Here is a 13,047-nt window from a genome sequence, read left to right as displayed (position 1 = left end):
TCGTGCTGCAGTCTGAGAGATGGGATCATAAGCTTTCACTACCATGCCCAGCATCAAAAGACCTTTACCTTCAACATGTGTAGAGGAGTTTTCCCACGAGCAACATGTCTGCACCTCAGAGAAATCTCTCCCACCCTTCAGAGTGTTAGTGAACTACATTTAAATCACTACCCACTTGTTCTTCCGTGTGTGCTGCTGAGGTTCAAATCTGGGGGTGGAGGGTGGGGCACATGCTAAGCCTGAGTCCTAACCACTGAGCTTCACCAAAAGCATACTCTTAAAGTTTTTGTGTCCTTGAGATCATCTGATTAAAAATTGAAAATAACCATCTGAAATGTCTATACTTCTTTTTTCTTTGAAAAGCATTCAAATTAGGAAAATAAAAGGTCATAGGAAAACCCTGACTGGTGAGCAGCTCCCTCAGTGGCTTCTTGGGTCTGACAGAGGGCAACTGTAACGGCAAGCCAGCCCATCTTTCCTTTGTCTCTATGGAAATGACCTGTGGAGGGAAGGGTCACCTGCTTCTGTAACCCACGAAGGCCTTCAAGTGCAGATCTACAGGGACATCTTTGGGAGGCGTAATTGGGACACAGATGGAGCTGGAAAGGTTGTGAATGCTGGGGTGGACCACATGGCTTTCACCCACAAAAATTCCCTCGGCAAAAATTAGCACTGCTCGGATGATGGTCTCTGTAAGGAGAGGAAAACAACATTTTAGGAACTACTCCAAGACAGCACAGGCACCTGCCAGGACCAGCTGTATGTCGGGCTTACCATTGGAAGTGGAAATGCGTAATTCCGCGTGTGCATCTTGCACATCGCTGCCCAGGCTGACGGAGAGGGCAGTGTGCAGCTTGGTGTTGGCTGGGATTATGCCCTTCTGCCCATCGGCCTCAGTCGGGGGACTGCTCTGTTCTGCCTGCAAGACAGCGCCTAACTTCAGCTTAGTCATCCAGGGAACTAAAGTCCAAGTTAAATAATGGCTACTCAGCTTTGTCTCCATCTATGGTCCACTGCACCTCATCATCACACCCTTTACAAATGCTTGTGTCTGTCCGTCTGTCCATCTATCTTTCTCATCTCTATCTATCCTTTTAGAAACCTTTTATATTTATTGTTAGTCAGTTGAGCATGTGCGGGACACTGGGAGGCTGTGCATGTGTGAGTGCCATGCCTGGTGAGTCCAGAGAGGGTATGGAGTCTCCAGAAGTCACAGGCAGCTGTGAACCGCCAATGTGGGTGCTGGGATCCAAACTATGTCCTCTGCAAGAACAGTGTACACTCTTTACTGCTAAGCCATCTCTCCAGCCCTTCCCTCTTTTTCTGAGACAAGGTCTGGCTGTGTCATCCAGGCTAGAACTTGGAAGCCTCCTCTTGGCCTTTGAGCACTGGGATTACATTGTATGCCACCATGCCCAGCATTCATTCCTCTTCGTTGTAGCAGTGGCCAAAAGGCTGAAGCAATGTGCACCCTGGGATGTGAGGAGGGCCCGCCCCTGGCCAGCACTGACCCCGTGCCCTCCCACCCTTGCGGAGCGCTGTGGACAGCCCCACTTTAGGCCCTGCCCCTCCGTGGAGCCCACCTTGTTCTCCTCATAGTTGCGGAGTTCCAGCAGCAGGTTCTGCTTTTTCTGACTCAGCTCTCGGATCAGGTCCTGCTCCACACTCGTGTCCAGGAGGCTCCCCTTCATCTCAGCGGTGCCTGGCAGGTAGCCTCGGACTGAACAGAGGACAAGACCCTGAGCACAGCCAGTTCTACTTTACACCATTAACGACCTGTCCACACAAACAAGAAGTCCCTCTGCTCATCTTCTAGACTTAGGAGACTTTGTCAGAAAAGCTTAGTAAAATACTGCAGAATTTACTTTCAGGCATTTTTAACCCAAGCAAACTGAAATTTTGACTTTTCAAGGGTTGCTCTTATCTCAATTTACTTTCCCCATCCACCGAGCAGCAGATTAATTGTACATGGCCATCCATCCGGTAATCTCCTTCTACCACACCAGCAACAGCAGAAGAGAAATTGTCTTTAAATATGACCTCTCCAGTCCGGTCACTTCGGGCATCAACCTGAAGATGAAACAAGAGCATAAAAGCCACTTAAGCTACAGTTTAGAAACAACAACAACAACAACATTTTTAAGATATCGAGCTTTAAAAGTTACTTAGTCCAAAGCCAGGTGTAATGGTGCATGATTTAATCCCAGCACCCTAAGGGCAGGAGGATCTCTGTGAGTTGAGGCTACCCTGGTCTACATAAAGAGTTCCAGGACAGCCAGGGCTACATAGACCCCCATCTCAAAAAAGTGTTATTTAGTTACAGCTAGGTGTGACACATACCTGTAATCCTAGCACTGGTGGAGGGGAGACTGGTGCGGGGTCATCCTCAGCAACATATGTTTGAAGGCCTTGTCATTCACGTGAGCACAAGCATGTGCACATGCACACACACACGCACACACACACACACACACACACACACAATCATTTAGTTTTTCTTCAAGAGTACATCATGGAGCCTAGGGCTTCTCTTAGATGTCTATGGCTGCTGGGGCCAAAGAAATCTCAATGTCCTCAAGATATGTGTCCTTCCCTCTTTTTCAATACAAGTCACCCTTCCCAGTGTCCCTTGTGAAGAACTGGGTCTGCTGAGTGGCGGCTCATGATGCACACACAGCATGGGACAAATGGAATGCGCTCCACGGCCCATCTGCTTAAACCCCGCCACACACCAGTCCTGAGATCTCAGTTAATCTTTTTAACGTCTGTTCATGGTTTCATACGGAGATCAATGACCAGAACAAGAGTGAAAGCAGTGCCCACACCTCACAACGCATACAGAATCCTGAAACTGTTAGCACAGAAGGTGGTTTAAACACACACGGAGGTATACAAGAAACACCAGCTCTGTAAGTCGGGTTATGTCTAACTCCAGCAATCAAGAAGCTGAGGCAGGAGGTTTGCCTTGAGTTCGAGGACAGTTCAAGCTGTCCTCTGATCTCCACACATGTACCATGGCACACCTGCCACCCCCCATGCAATTTCTTTTCAGCAGTATCATTATGACTTATACACATTTAAAATATATTTATACCTAACATTTAAACAATACCAAATTATCCCAATCTTCTACCACAGAGTAACCTCTTCTTTATTTATTTTTTATTTTCTTTTGAAACAGCCTCACCGTGGCTCTCGCTGTCCTGGAAATCTCTCAGTACATCAGACTGGCCTTGAACTCACAGAGACCATCCTGCCTCTGCCTTCCAGTGCTGGGATTAAAAGTGTATGCCACCATGCACAGCAACTATACAACCTTTTCTAATAACTTCATCCTCTCCTCAGGAAAACCATCCCAGGACTTTTCCCAGAAACATGTGGCTGATACCTGCAAAGACATTCCCTTGAAGCGACTGGTGCAGGCAAGTGATGCAGGTGTTAAGCAAAGGCCCACTACAGAAACTCTAGCCAGGCAGGCAATGCTAGCCACTCTCTTCAGAAATATCCTTCTGGGCAAAATTTTACAACCTAAATACAAAGCTCCCAGCCTACCCCCTCTCGGGAGAAGCACAATCCCAGTCAATAACTCAACCAAGTTATATCTGACGACATCACGTCCACCCCAAGATTATGACCACCACGGCCGACGGAGACATGAGCTTCACCAGAGCTCTCATACACTGACCCCACCCTGTGACTGCGGCTGAGCAGAACCTGCTTCTCCCCTGAGAAGCCTATTGGTAGCTCTACGCTGCGCTTCCGCATTTGGCAAACAAGGCTGCTCCTTTGCTAACCGGGCTGGACTGTAAGATTATTTCTGGAACTCTCTCACTTTGGCTTATCCAATAAGGAAGGAAGAGGTGGCCCTCCAACTTGTAAGCAACACACATCGACAAAGCTAATGGGCTAGCAGCATTCATGCAGTCAGATCTGTCCATTTTCCTTCTTTGCTATTTCTGTCAAGTACAAATAACTGCATAACTTTCTTAACTTCTCTACACTCCCGAACAGATTAGGGAACAGAAGTCCACAGCTTGAAAATTTTTACTATAAAACTGGAGGTCCAGGCATCCAAAGGTATCTTTTTTTCCTTGGCTTTGTGAGATAATCTCATTCTGTAGCCCAGGCTGACCTTGAATTTAACATCTGCCTTTGTCTACCTCCTAAGTGCAAGAATTATAAGTATATACCACCATGCCTAGCTCTTGGTAGTAATTCCATTTTTTCCCCTCGAGACAGGGTTTCTCTGTGTAGCCTTGGCTGTCCTGGACTCACTTTGTGGACCAGGCTGGCCTCGAACTCACAGATATCTGCCTTCCTTTGCTTCCCACAGTGCTGGGATCATAGGTGTGCACCACTGAGCCTGGCTTTTAATTCCAAATTCTTGACTCAACTAATAATTTCTGTTCTCCAAGAATGTGGTCTGCAAGGATCTGAATGTTTGCTTCTCCCTGAAATGTGTACATTGTAGCTGTACCCACAGATGATAGTATAGTACCATTGAAAGGTACCCTAATGTATGGGATCAGCGCACTATTAGGTGCCCCCAAAGCCAGGTGTGGGGGTGCACACCTAGAACCTCACAGTTGAGAGGTGGGTTTGAAGGTAGCGTGGGCTGTACAGTTCCCTAGGCAAGCTTGGGCATTATAACAGGGCCATATCCCAAAACAGAAAAATAATTAATATTTAAAAAAATACCTCCTACCCTGGGAGATCCCTCGGTCCCTCCTGCTCTGTGAGGTCACAGTGAAAAGACAAGGACAACAAGAAAGCAGCCCTTCCAGACACCAAGTCCACTGCACCCTGATGTTAAAGTCCCCAGCCAGCCCCAGAACAAGGGGATTAAAGCCCCCTGCTTACAATGACCCAGGTGATGATATCTGTAACCACAGCCTAACTGAACAAAAAATCGGTATACGAACTTTGAAATCCTTAATAAGTAATGATGACACACATTCTTCCCTTACAATGTTTAATACCCATGCCAAGGGCAAAACCGAGCAGATGAGGAAGAGCCAACCTAACTTTTTAGCACCTGCTTTTTAAGTGGCATCAAAGGAAGGCAGAGGTGTTGGCCAACGGTAAAGAAGAGCCCAGAAGAAAAGGAGGAATTAGCTGTCCTCCCAAGCAATCCAACACTGACAGAGAAGGGAGTTAGTACAAACGGTATCCATGGAGATCTGGAAGCTGCCAAGACTACCTTGACTTGCCCAAATGCTAAGAAACCCTGAAGTTTCTGAGGAAAGAAAGCAAAGGGATTTTACTTTGAAGCTACAGGTGGGAAATCGGTATCCCAACGGGACTCTTCCTGTTAATTCTACAGAAGAGCTATCATCATCTCATTATTAGATTTTTTTTTTTTTACCTTGCCTACACCTACAATCAACCTTCTAGACGGATTGTCATGCCTTAAAAGAAGAGACTGAGAACAACTCTCTGGAGATTTTCTCCCAAATGTGGTTTACAAGGCTGAGAGGACACATCCGCCTTGTAGCAGGAAGAAATAACCCAGAAAGACTGGCCCAGGCTTAGTAGTGCAGCCAGAGCCAAAAACAGATGTTACCTTGAGTTACACAAACATTTCCTGACTCAAACTTACCTTTCCATTAGACCAGCCAGTTATCAGCTCACACACTCCATCAGAATTAATGTCAAAAGCATGAATGCTCATGGCATGGTTTTTAGACTGAAAAAGAATTCCAATAATTAGTAAAGGAGCCTCTCAGTGTCAGAAGTATGTTCTGCCAGAACAGGGGAGGCTGAACTGTACTCACTTTAATTCTCCAGTACCGGGCTGTTTTGTCATAAACCCCAACTGTGCCGTTGGAAAGGGCATAACCAAACCGACTGTTGTACATTGGACACAGGGAGGTGACTATCTGCAAAACACAGAAGACAGTTATTCAGTAAGGTTCAGCTCAGCCTCACATGCAGCCTTGTAAACCACAGGTCTGCATGGAGGACCTCAGCCCTCCAGGCATGAACAGCCATTGCCACCTTGAAATCAGAACAGCTACGATTACTCACAGCAGACCCTCATAACATGGAGCCACTAATTCATGGAAGCAGGGGTTGGGCTCACAAAGCTGCCAGTAGTCCTGGGTTCTATAAGAAATCAGGCTGAGCAAGCCATGGAGAACAAGCCAGTAAGCAGCACTCAGGGCCTCTGCCTCAGCTCCTGCCTCCAGGTTCCTGCCCTCTTTGAGCTCTTGCCCTGGCTTTCCTCTGTGAACTGTGACTCAGGAAATGGCCAAATATGTTTGATCACGGTGCCTCATCACAGCAATAAAAACACCAAGACACCAGGTCCTTAGAGAAAGTCTCCATGGTCCACTCCTTTCTCCTCACTTTGTGGATTAGAGAAGCAACAAATCCACGCTGATCCTTGGCTCTATCCCATGCTCCACTCTCCTCTTCTAGGACTTAGGAAAAATGGACTTCAAAGAACTCTATCATCACGTCTAATAATGACAAAGCCAGAAATCCCACACTCTCAAATAGTTCCCACCAAATAGGAAAAGATTCACTACAAATTGGGATGAAAGAGGTGCTAATGCAGGGCCCACCCTGGCAGGCCAGTGACACTCAAGCTGTTTTTGTTTGTTTGTTTGTTTGTTTGTTTGTTTGCTTTGTGTGTGTGTGTGTGGTCCTTTGGGGAGGGCTAGAAATCTCTTTAAGAATCTAATGTGCTGGAGAGATGGCCCAATGGTTAAGAGCACTAGACTCTCTTCCAGAGGACCCAAGTTCCATTCCCAGCACCTACATGGTGGCTCACAACCATCTATACCTCAAGTTCCAGATGATCCAACACCCTCTTCTGGCCTGTCAGGCACCAGGCAAGCATATACTTCACGTACTTACATGCAGGCAAAACACCCATATATATAATTTTTTTTTTAATCTAGGAAAATCAGGCACAGAGACTCCAATCTAGAGTTGCATTCATTTTTTTGTTTTTGTTTTGGTTGGTTGGGTTTTTTGTTGTTGTTGTTTGTTTGTTTGTTTGTTTTTTAAAGAATTATTTTTTAATACAGTATTCTGCCTGCATGTGTGCCAGGAGGCCAGAAGAGGGCACCAGATCTTACTATAGATGGTTGTGAGCCATGATGTGGTTGCTGGGAATTGAACTCAGGACCTCTGGAAGAACAGTCAGTGCTCTTAACCTCTAAGCCATCTCTCCAGTCCCTGCTATACTCATTTTTAAACTCTATTTTATTTGGGGTTCCTTAAAGCCTGTCTCTTCCACTCCCCCAACCCTAGGTAGGAGAGGCAAGGTTAGTGGGGAGAGGGGGTACAGACCCCTTTACTTCTCCCTGCTGTTTAGGGTCAGTGGGTTCTTTGAGGGCTATGCCAATCTCCATCAACAGCAAACACAGCGAACAGTCTCCTCTGTCTATCTCCTCCAAGCTGCTGCACCACAAAGCGTCTCTCCAAACTGCCACACTGTCTATCTCTGGTCTCTCTACACACCACACCACCCTTTCTCTTTCCGGGCTCTCTTATTTATATCCCTCAGAGTCCTAGACCACGCCCCTCTTCGTGCTGCACCAGACAGGGTGTTACAGTGGCAAAGACCACGCCCTACAGGAGGCAATTATCAACTGTGGACAAACTAAAGCCCAAACTAAAATCCTATACTTGGGATTAAAACAATTTGGGATTAAAATATACACAAAATAAATTTTGTATATATATATATATATATATATATACACAAATATATATTTGTATAACATAACTGAGTTTTTAAAGAAACCAAAACTTCCATTACAAATCTGTAATCTCAATACTTGGGAGGCCAAGTCAGGAGAATCGCCATGAATTCAGAGTCACATGGGCTACCCAGTGAGTTTGAGGCCAGCCTTAGCTATTACAGAATGAGACCTTGTCTGAGAAGACAAAACAAACGACAAAATTCCAATGGCCCATCACAGAAACGCTCCCATAAGCACGTGCTCATGACCTGGGTGCCCCTGTCCCTCTTCAGAGATTCAACTTTTTGTACTCAGTCCTCACCTTCAGTTCTCTGTCCATAACTGTAATTTTACATGAAAATAAACCTGGGCCAGGCATGGCAGTACACACCTGTAATCCCAACATTCAAGAGACAGAAAAGTCAGGCCTACATGAGACTATCTCAGAAAAACAAAAAACAAAAAAGATGGAGCATGGCAACATACAGATAGCTGTGGGTTTGAGACCCACCTCGTCTACATATGAATTCTAGGCCAGCCAGAACTGCCCAGTCAGGACCTGTCTCCACTAGCAACAATGATAATAAAAACAATATGAGTAGGTTTTCTCCTAAAGACCCTGGGCTGTGAGGTGGTGCCCAGCAGTCTCCTGTATGGTGCCTCTGAGTGCACGGCTGCCCCACGCCCTCCAAGGTCACCTCTCTGCACCCCAAACTGTGAGGGGATGCTCAGCACTCCCTAGGCTAGTCTCAGGTCACCGCTCTGCAGAGTACTTCCTACCTCTGTCTCCGTCATTTCTGCCACAATCTCATCTTCTTTAAAAACACGGATGTCAAAATCTTCAGATCCAACAAGAAGCTGAAGAAGGAAGGGGGAATCACAGTATCATCATTTAATGTGTAAACACAGCAAAGCTTCGTGATTTAAAAAAAAAAGACACCCCCTTGCAGCTTTTGTTAGCCACAGGTTCCAGTCCTCTAGAAATCCAGTGCTCAAGGGGCCTGCAATTGATCTGATCGGGAGAGAAAGGGTAACCCTACAAAGCTAATTCCGAAGTTCAGGGGCAAGCCAGCCAGACACACTCCATCCTAAATCAGCACTCCCCCCTGCTGAGGATGGCAGCCTGCAGCACTCAGGCTGTGCCCTGGCCTGTGCTCCACACCGGTTCAGAACTGCCTTGCCCTCACAGACTGTAAACTTCAGTAAACACACGAATGTACCACCTGTCCAGAAGTACCCACCCGTGCAACACAGCCTGATGAATGGCTCATTTCTAGAAACAGAACGCCATCTTACTGCGGTAAAAGGGGGCTGTGGGAGCACATGGCGAATGAAAATCACACCAGGAGAGCCAGGCCTGAGAGCTTACTGGACCTATCAGACTGAGGAAAGGGCACAACTCCTTCACCTGGACCCCACGAAGAGGATGGCGCTCTGTAATGTCCCCTCTGACTCTCACGGTCCCGCCTGTCTGAGGGTCTTTAACTTAGTTAAGTCCCTGATACTGAAGCAGTATGCTAAAACTACTGTCTGTCCATCCATCCACCCAGCTCTGGTCCTCACCTTCACTTTTAGGGCCTCCACCGCAGCTGCACACTGACTCCTCAGCCTAACCCCACCAATGGGCAAACCAGCAGGGCACAGCAGGGCAGCAGCCGCAGAAGCCTCTACTGAGACCTCAGCTCCTCAGGTGACAGACAGTGACCCAGACTATTTGAGTTTCTGTTAGCTTCCTGCTGCTCCTGCCTTTAACCCTTTGTAGCCACACTGTAACCTACATATACACATATATAGTTATGTATGTATATGTATGTGTATAGTACTATACACATATAGATACTCTGAGCTGTCCCATATGTGCTCTATGAGTAACAGTAGTAATTACAACTGGAATAAAAGATATCTGCTTGCCTTGGCCAGGACTAGCAAGGAAGGTGGGAGCACCTGAAAACTGCTGCCAACAAAAACCTCAGCACCCCGTGAACTTATTGTGATTTCTTAAATTCTGGTGTTGTGGAAACACAAACATACTCGTCTGTGTTTCTAAGATTTACAACAGAACCCTGTCTTGAACTCCAGAGCCCAATGTCCACAGAAAGCAGGCTAAGCTAGGGACCAGTAGACACTGTACACATGCCAATCTCTCAAGGGTCTGATTTCTAGGGCAATTTCTTATATTAATATGTAAGTAGAATTATCAGAATTTCAAAAGGGATAATTTTGTCAGCCAAAATTGAAAATGACTTAATATTTCAAAGCATCAGAAGCAGTTAATAAGAGTATGAATGTTACTGAGGTCTTGTCAATCTTTGCCTTTTCTCCTCCTCCTATTTCTCAGAGACACAGACAGTAAGAGGAGGAAGAGAAGGAGGAGAGATGAATAAGGAGAGAAGAGACAGGGAAGAAGAGGGGAGAAGAGATATAGGAGAGAGGAGACAGAGAAAGTGACAAAGGCCAGGGAGCTCATAGCTAAAAACAGCCAACAGAAGCTGATGTCACTGGCAAAAGAAACATATTCAGCTGATGGAGCCACACACCTCTGTCTTCCCATCACCATCAAAGTCACACAGAGCCAAGGAATGAACATTGTCTCCAGTAACCTGAAAATGAAACAGAAAGTCATTAATAAGTGATCCTTCCTTACTTATTTAATCCAAACATATCAGCCCCACGAAGGGGAGGCTTGCATAAACTACCAGTGATTTCCCAACATTACCCATATTCTTTCTAAAATTTATTTCTTGTGTGTGTATATACACGTGTGCATATTCTATGTTCTGTGTGGATGCACATGTCTATGTGTGAGTAGGCCAAGGGAGGCCAGAGCAACCTCGGGTGTCACCCCAGGAACTCTATCTACTTCCTTTGAGGTGGGTCTCTCACTGGCCTGCAGCTCCCAACCAGGTTAGACTGGATGGCCAGTGAAGCCCAAGAATAACCCTGAGTCCACATCCCCACTTCTGGGATTACAAGTTCAGACAAGCAGGTTCAATGTTTTTCTGTGAATTCTGAAGGCTGAACTCGGTCTTGAAGAGCACTCTAGCAATGAAGCCATCTATCCAGTGCTGTCATCCCATTCAGTTTTTAAAACTATTATTCACAGCAATCAGTAGTTTAAAAACAAAACAAAACAAAACAGAAACGATCTAAAGCGGGCGCAGTGGCGCATGCCTGTGATCCCAGCACTCAGGGAGGCAGAGGCAGGTCAATCTCTGAGTTGGAGGCTAGCCTGGTCTACAGAGTAGCGAGTCCAGGGCACAGCCAAAGCTACACAGAGAACCCCTGTCTCAAAACAAACAAACAAACAACAAAAAAATCTAAAGAAAATTAAAAGTAGAAATGCTTAGAGTAGCAAAATGTTTAGTTCTTCATACCGTCCAAAAGAGATCATTTCCTTCGTGATCAAATCCCTGAAGAGCGCAATTTCCACCGATGATGGCAAGAGGTGGGGCGATGTCTCCCAGCGTCCCCAGCACAATGGCATTTGCCCCATCTGCTACCTAAGAAGAAGGCAGGACTCAGCCACGTGCAGGCACCCTGGGGGTGGCATTATCAGTGTTTTCTCTGGGTACTCAACTGACTGGCCTCATTTCCTAAGAGGGCAGCTAGGCTTCCCTAGGGCCCGCACTGTGACCCAGGCATAAACACACGCAGAGCACAGCTCCCACACTAACACACAGTTTTGATAATCCAGGGCTCTCCAGGACTTCTGACTTCTGGGGACGGGGTTGGAGGGCGTATTCACCCAATGACTAAGGCATGCCTCTCAACACTCAAATTCTAAAATGTTTTTAAACCTTTTAGGTAGATTTTTTTGTACTGCATCCAGTATTATATAATTTTTCAAATTTGAAAAATTAAATATATATGGAGGGAAATGTATCATAAATTATGTCTATATAATATACATAAATATTTTAAAACAGTGATTATAAAGAAATAGATAGGAAATAGAAAGGCCAGTGAATACATGTGAAAAGAAAATAGAAGGGGCTGCTAACTGAGAAAAAGGGGAGCAGCTGGAGAGCAGGTGGGAGCTGAGGGGGCAGAACAACTGAAAGCATGCATATGAAGGATGAAACAATGCATTCCATGCTAGCCTAAAAATTTTTAAAGAAATAGTATACATATGTGCATACATATAATAAAGACAGCCCTCATAAAAAATTAAATTGCCAAAAGATTACCAACTCAAGTTAATCGGTAAACAACAGGAGCCCGGTCTGCACCTATAGTCTCGGATAAACACAGAGCTGAGGCAGAAGAATTGCCTGAGTCTGGAAGTTTGAGATCAGCAAACATAGCAAGACCCTCTCACAAAGAACAACAACAGAACAAACAAACAAAAGGGGTGATAATGAGCTTGAAGAGTGAGCAGGATGGATATAGCAAACAGTTTGAACAAGAAACTTAGTAGAAAGGAAGCATAAACAGCCAACGAAACACAAACGTTGACTGTAAGTCACCTTCCTGCTCAGATAAGCAGTGGCTAAAGAGCATCCACAGCTGGGGAGGAACTCCCCTAATTCAAGAGTGAGGAAGGAAAACAGGAGTCCTTGAGGGAGCAACTTAACAGTAACTATCCAAACTTCATCCAGGCTGGTGGTGCCGGCCACAGGACAGCCCCGGGTGAGAGCCCGCAAGCTTCAGGCCACCTGGGGCAAGCAGGTTGGGAGGAAGATATCTGCCGTAGGGGTTGCAGCCGTCATCAGGGGAAGTCAAGGCAGGAACCTGGATGCAGGACATGGAGGAACGCTGCTAACTGACTTGCTTCCCATGGCTGGCTCCTCCTACTTTCCTATACAGGCAGGACCACCTGCCCAGGGGTGGCACTGCCCACACGGGCTATTCACATCAGCTGTTAATCAAGAGAATGTCCCCACAGGCTTGCCTGCAGCCCATCTGACAAGGGCATTTTCTTACTGGAGGTCCCCTCTTTCCAGAGAACTCCAGTTTGTGTCAAGTCGACAAAAAAACAGCATATTTGGCTACTTCATGAGATCAAGGCCAACCTGGGCAACTTAGTGAGACTCTTATCTCAAAATAAACCAGAGAAAAAAAGAAAAAGAGGAGAAGAACAAAAGAGTAGGAGGAGAGAGGCTTTTGGCTCTACAATCGTATTTCTGGCTTTTAACTTTTTAAAGGTTTATTTATTTATGTGTGTTTATGTGTGTTTGTCTACATAAGTGCAGGTGGAGTCTGCAGAGGCCAGAAGCTGGTGCCTCATAAGTGTTGGCAACATGTTCCAGGAGATCCAAGCCCCTCTTCTGGCCTCCAAGGGCCCCAGGCATGCAGGTGGAGCTAGACAGACATGCAAATACACCCATACACATACAGCAACGACAACAACAAC

General features: G+C 46.0%; 1 protein-coding gene across 1 annotated transcript in view; it reads right to left on the bottom strand.

Annotated features, from left to right (window-relative positions):
- Positions 1-13,047, bottom strand: part of Bbs2 (Bardet-Biedl syndrome 2) — a 35,364-nt gene that overhangs the window by 11,141 nt on the left and 11,176 nt on the right. The window contains exons 3-11 of the mRNA XM_060392208.1: positions 11,069-11,190; positions 10,232-10,294; positions 8,475-8,552; positions 5,775-5,879; positions 5,600-5,686; positions 1,935-2,070; positions 1,584-1,720; positions 775-919; positions 519-690 (exon numbers count right to left, since the gene is read on the bottom strand). Coding sequence (XP_060248191.1) covers positions 519-690; positions 775-919; positions 1,584-1,720; positions 1,935-2,070; positions 5,600-5,686; positions 5,775-5,879; positions 8,475-8,552; positions 10,232-10,294; positions 11,069-11,190 — 1,045 coding nt within the window. The remainder of the gene's footprint in view (positions 1-518; positions 691-774; positions 920-1,583; positions 1,721-1,934; positions 2,071-5,599; positions 5,687-5,774; positions 5,880-8,474; positions 8,553-10,231; positions 10,295-11,068; positions 11,191-13,047) is intronic.

The sequence above is a fragment of the Meriones unguiculatus genome, chromosome 10, assembly GCF_030254825.1.
Source record: "Meriones unguiculatus strain TT.TT164.6M chromosome 10, Bangor_MerUng_6.1, whole genome shotgun sequence".
NCBI classification, from domain to species: Eukaryota; Metazoa; Chordata; class Mammalia; order Rodentia; family Muridae; genus Meriones; species Meriones unguiculatus.
This window is presented reverse-complemented; position numbering and strand designations above follow the sequence as displayed.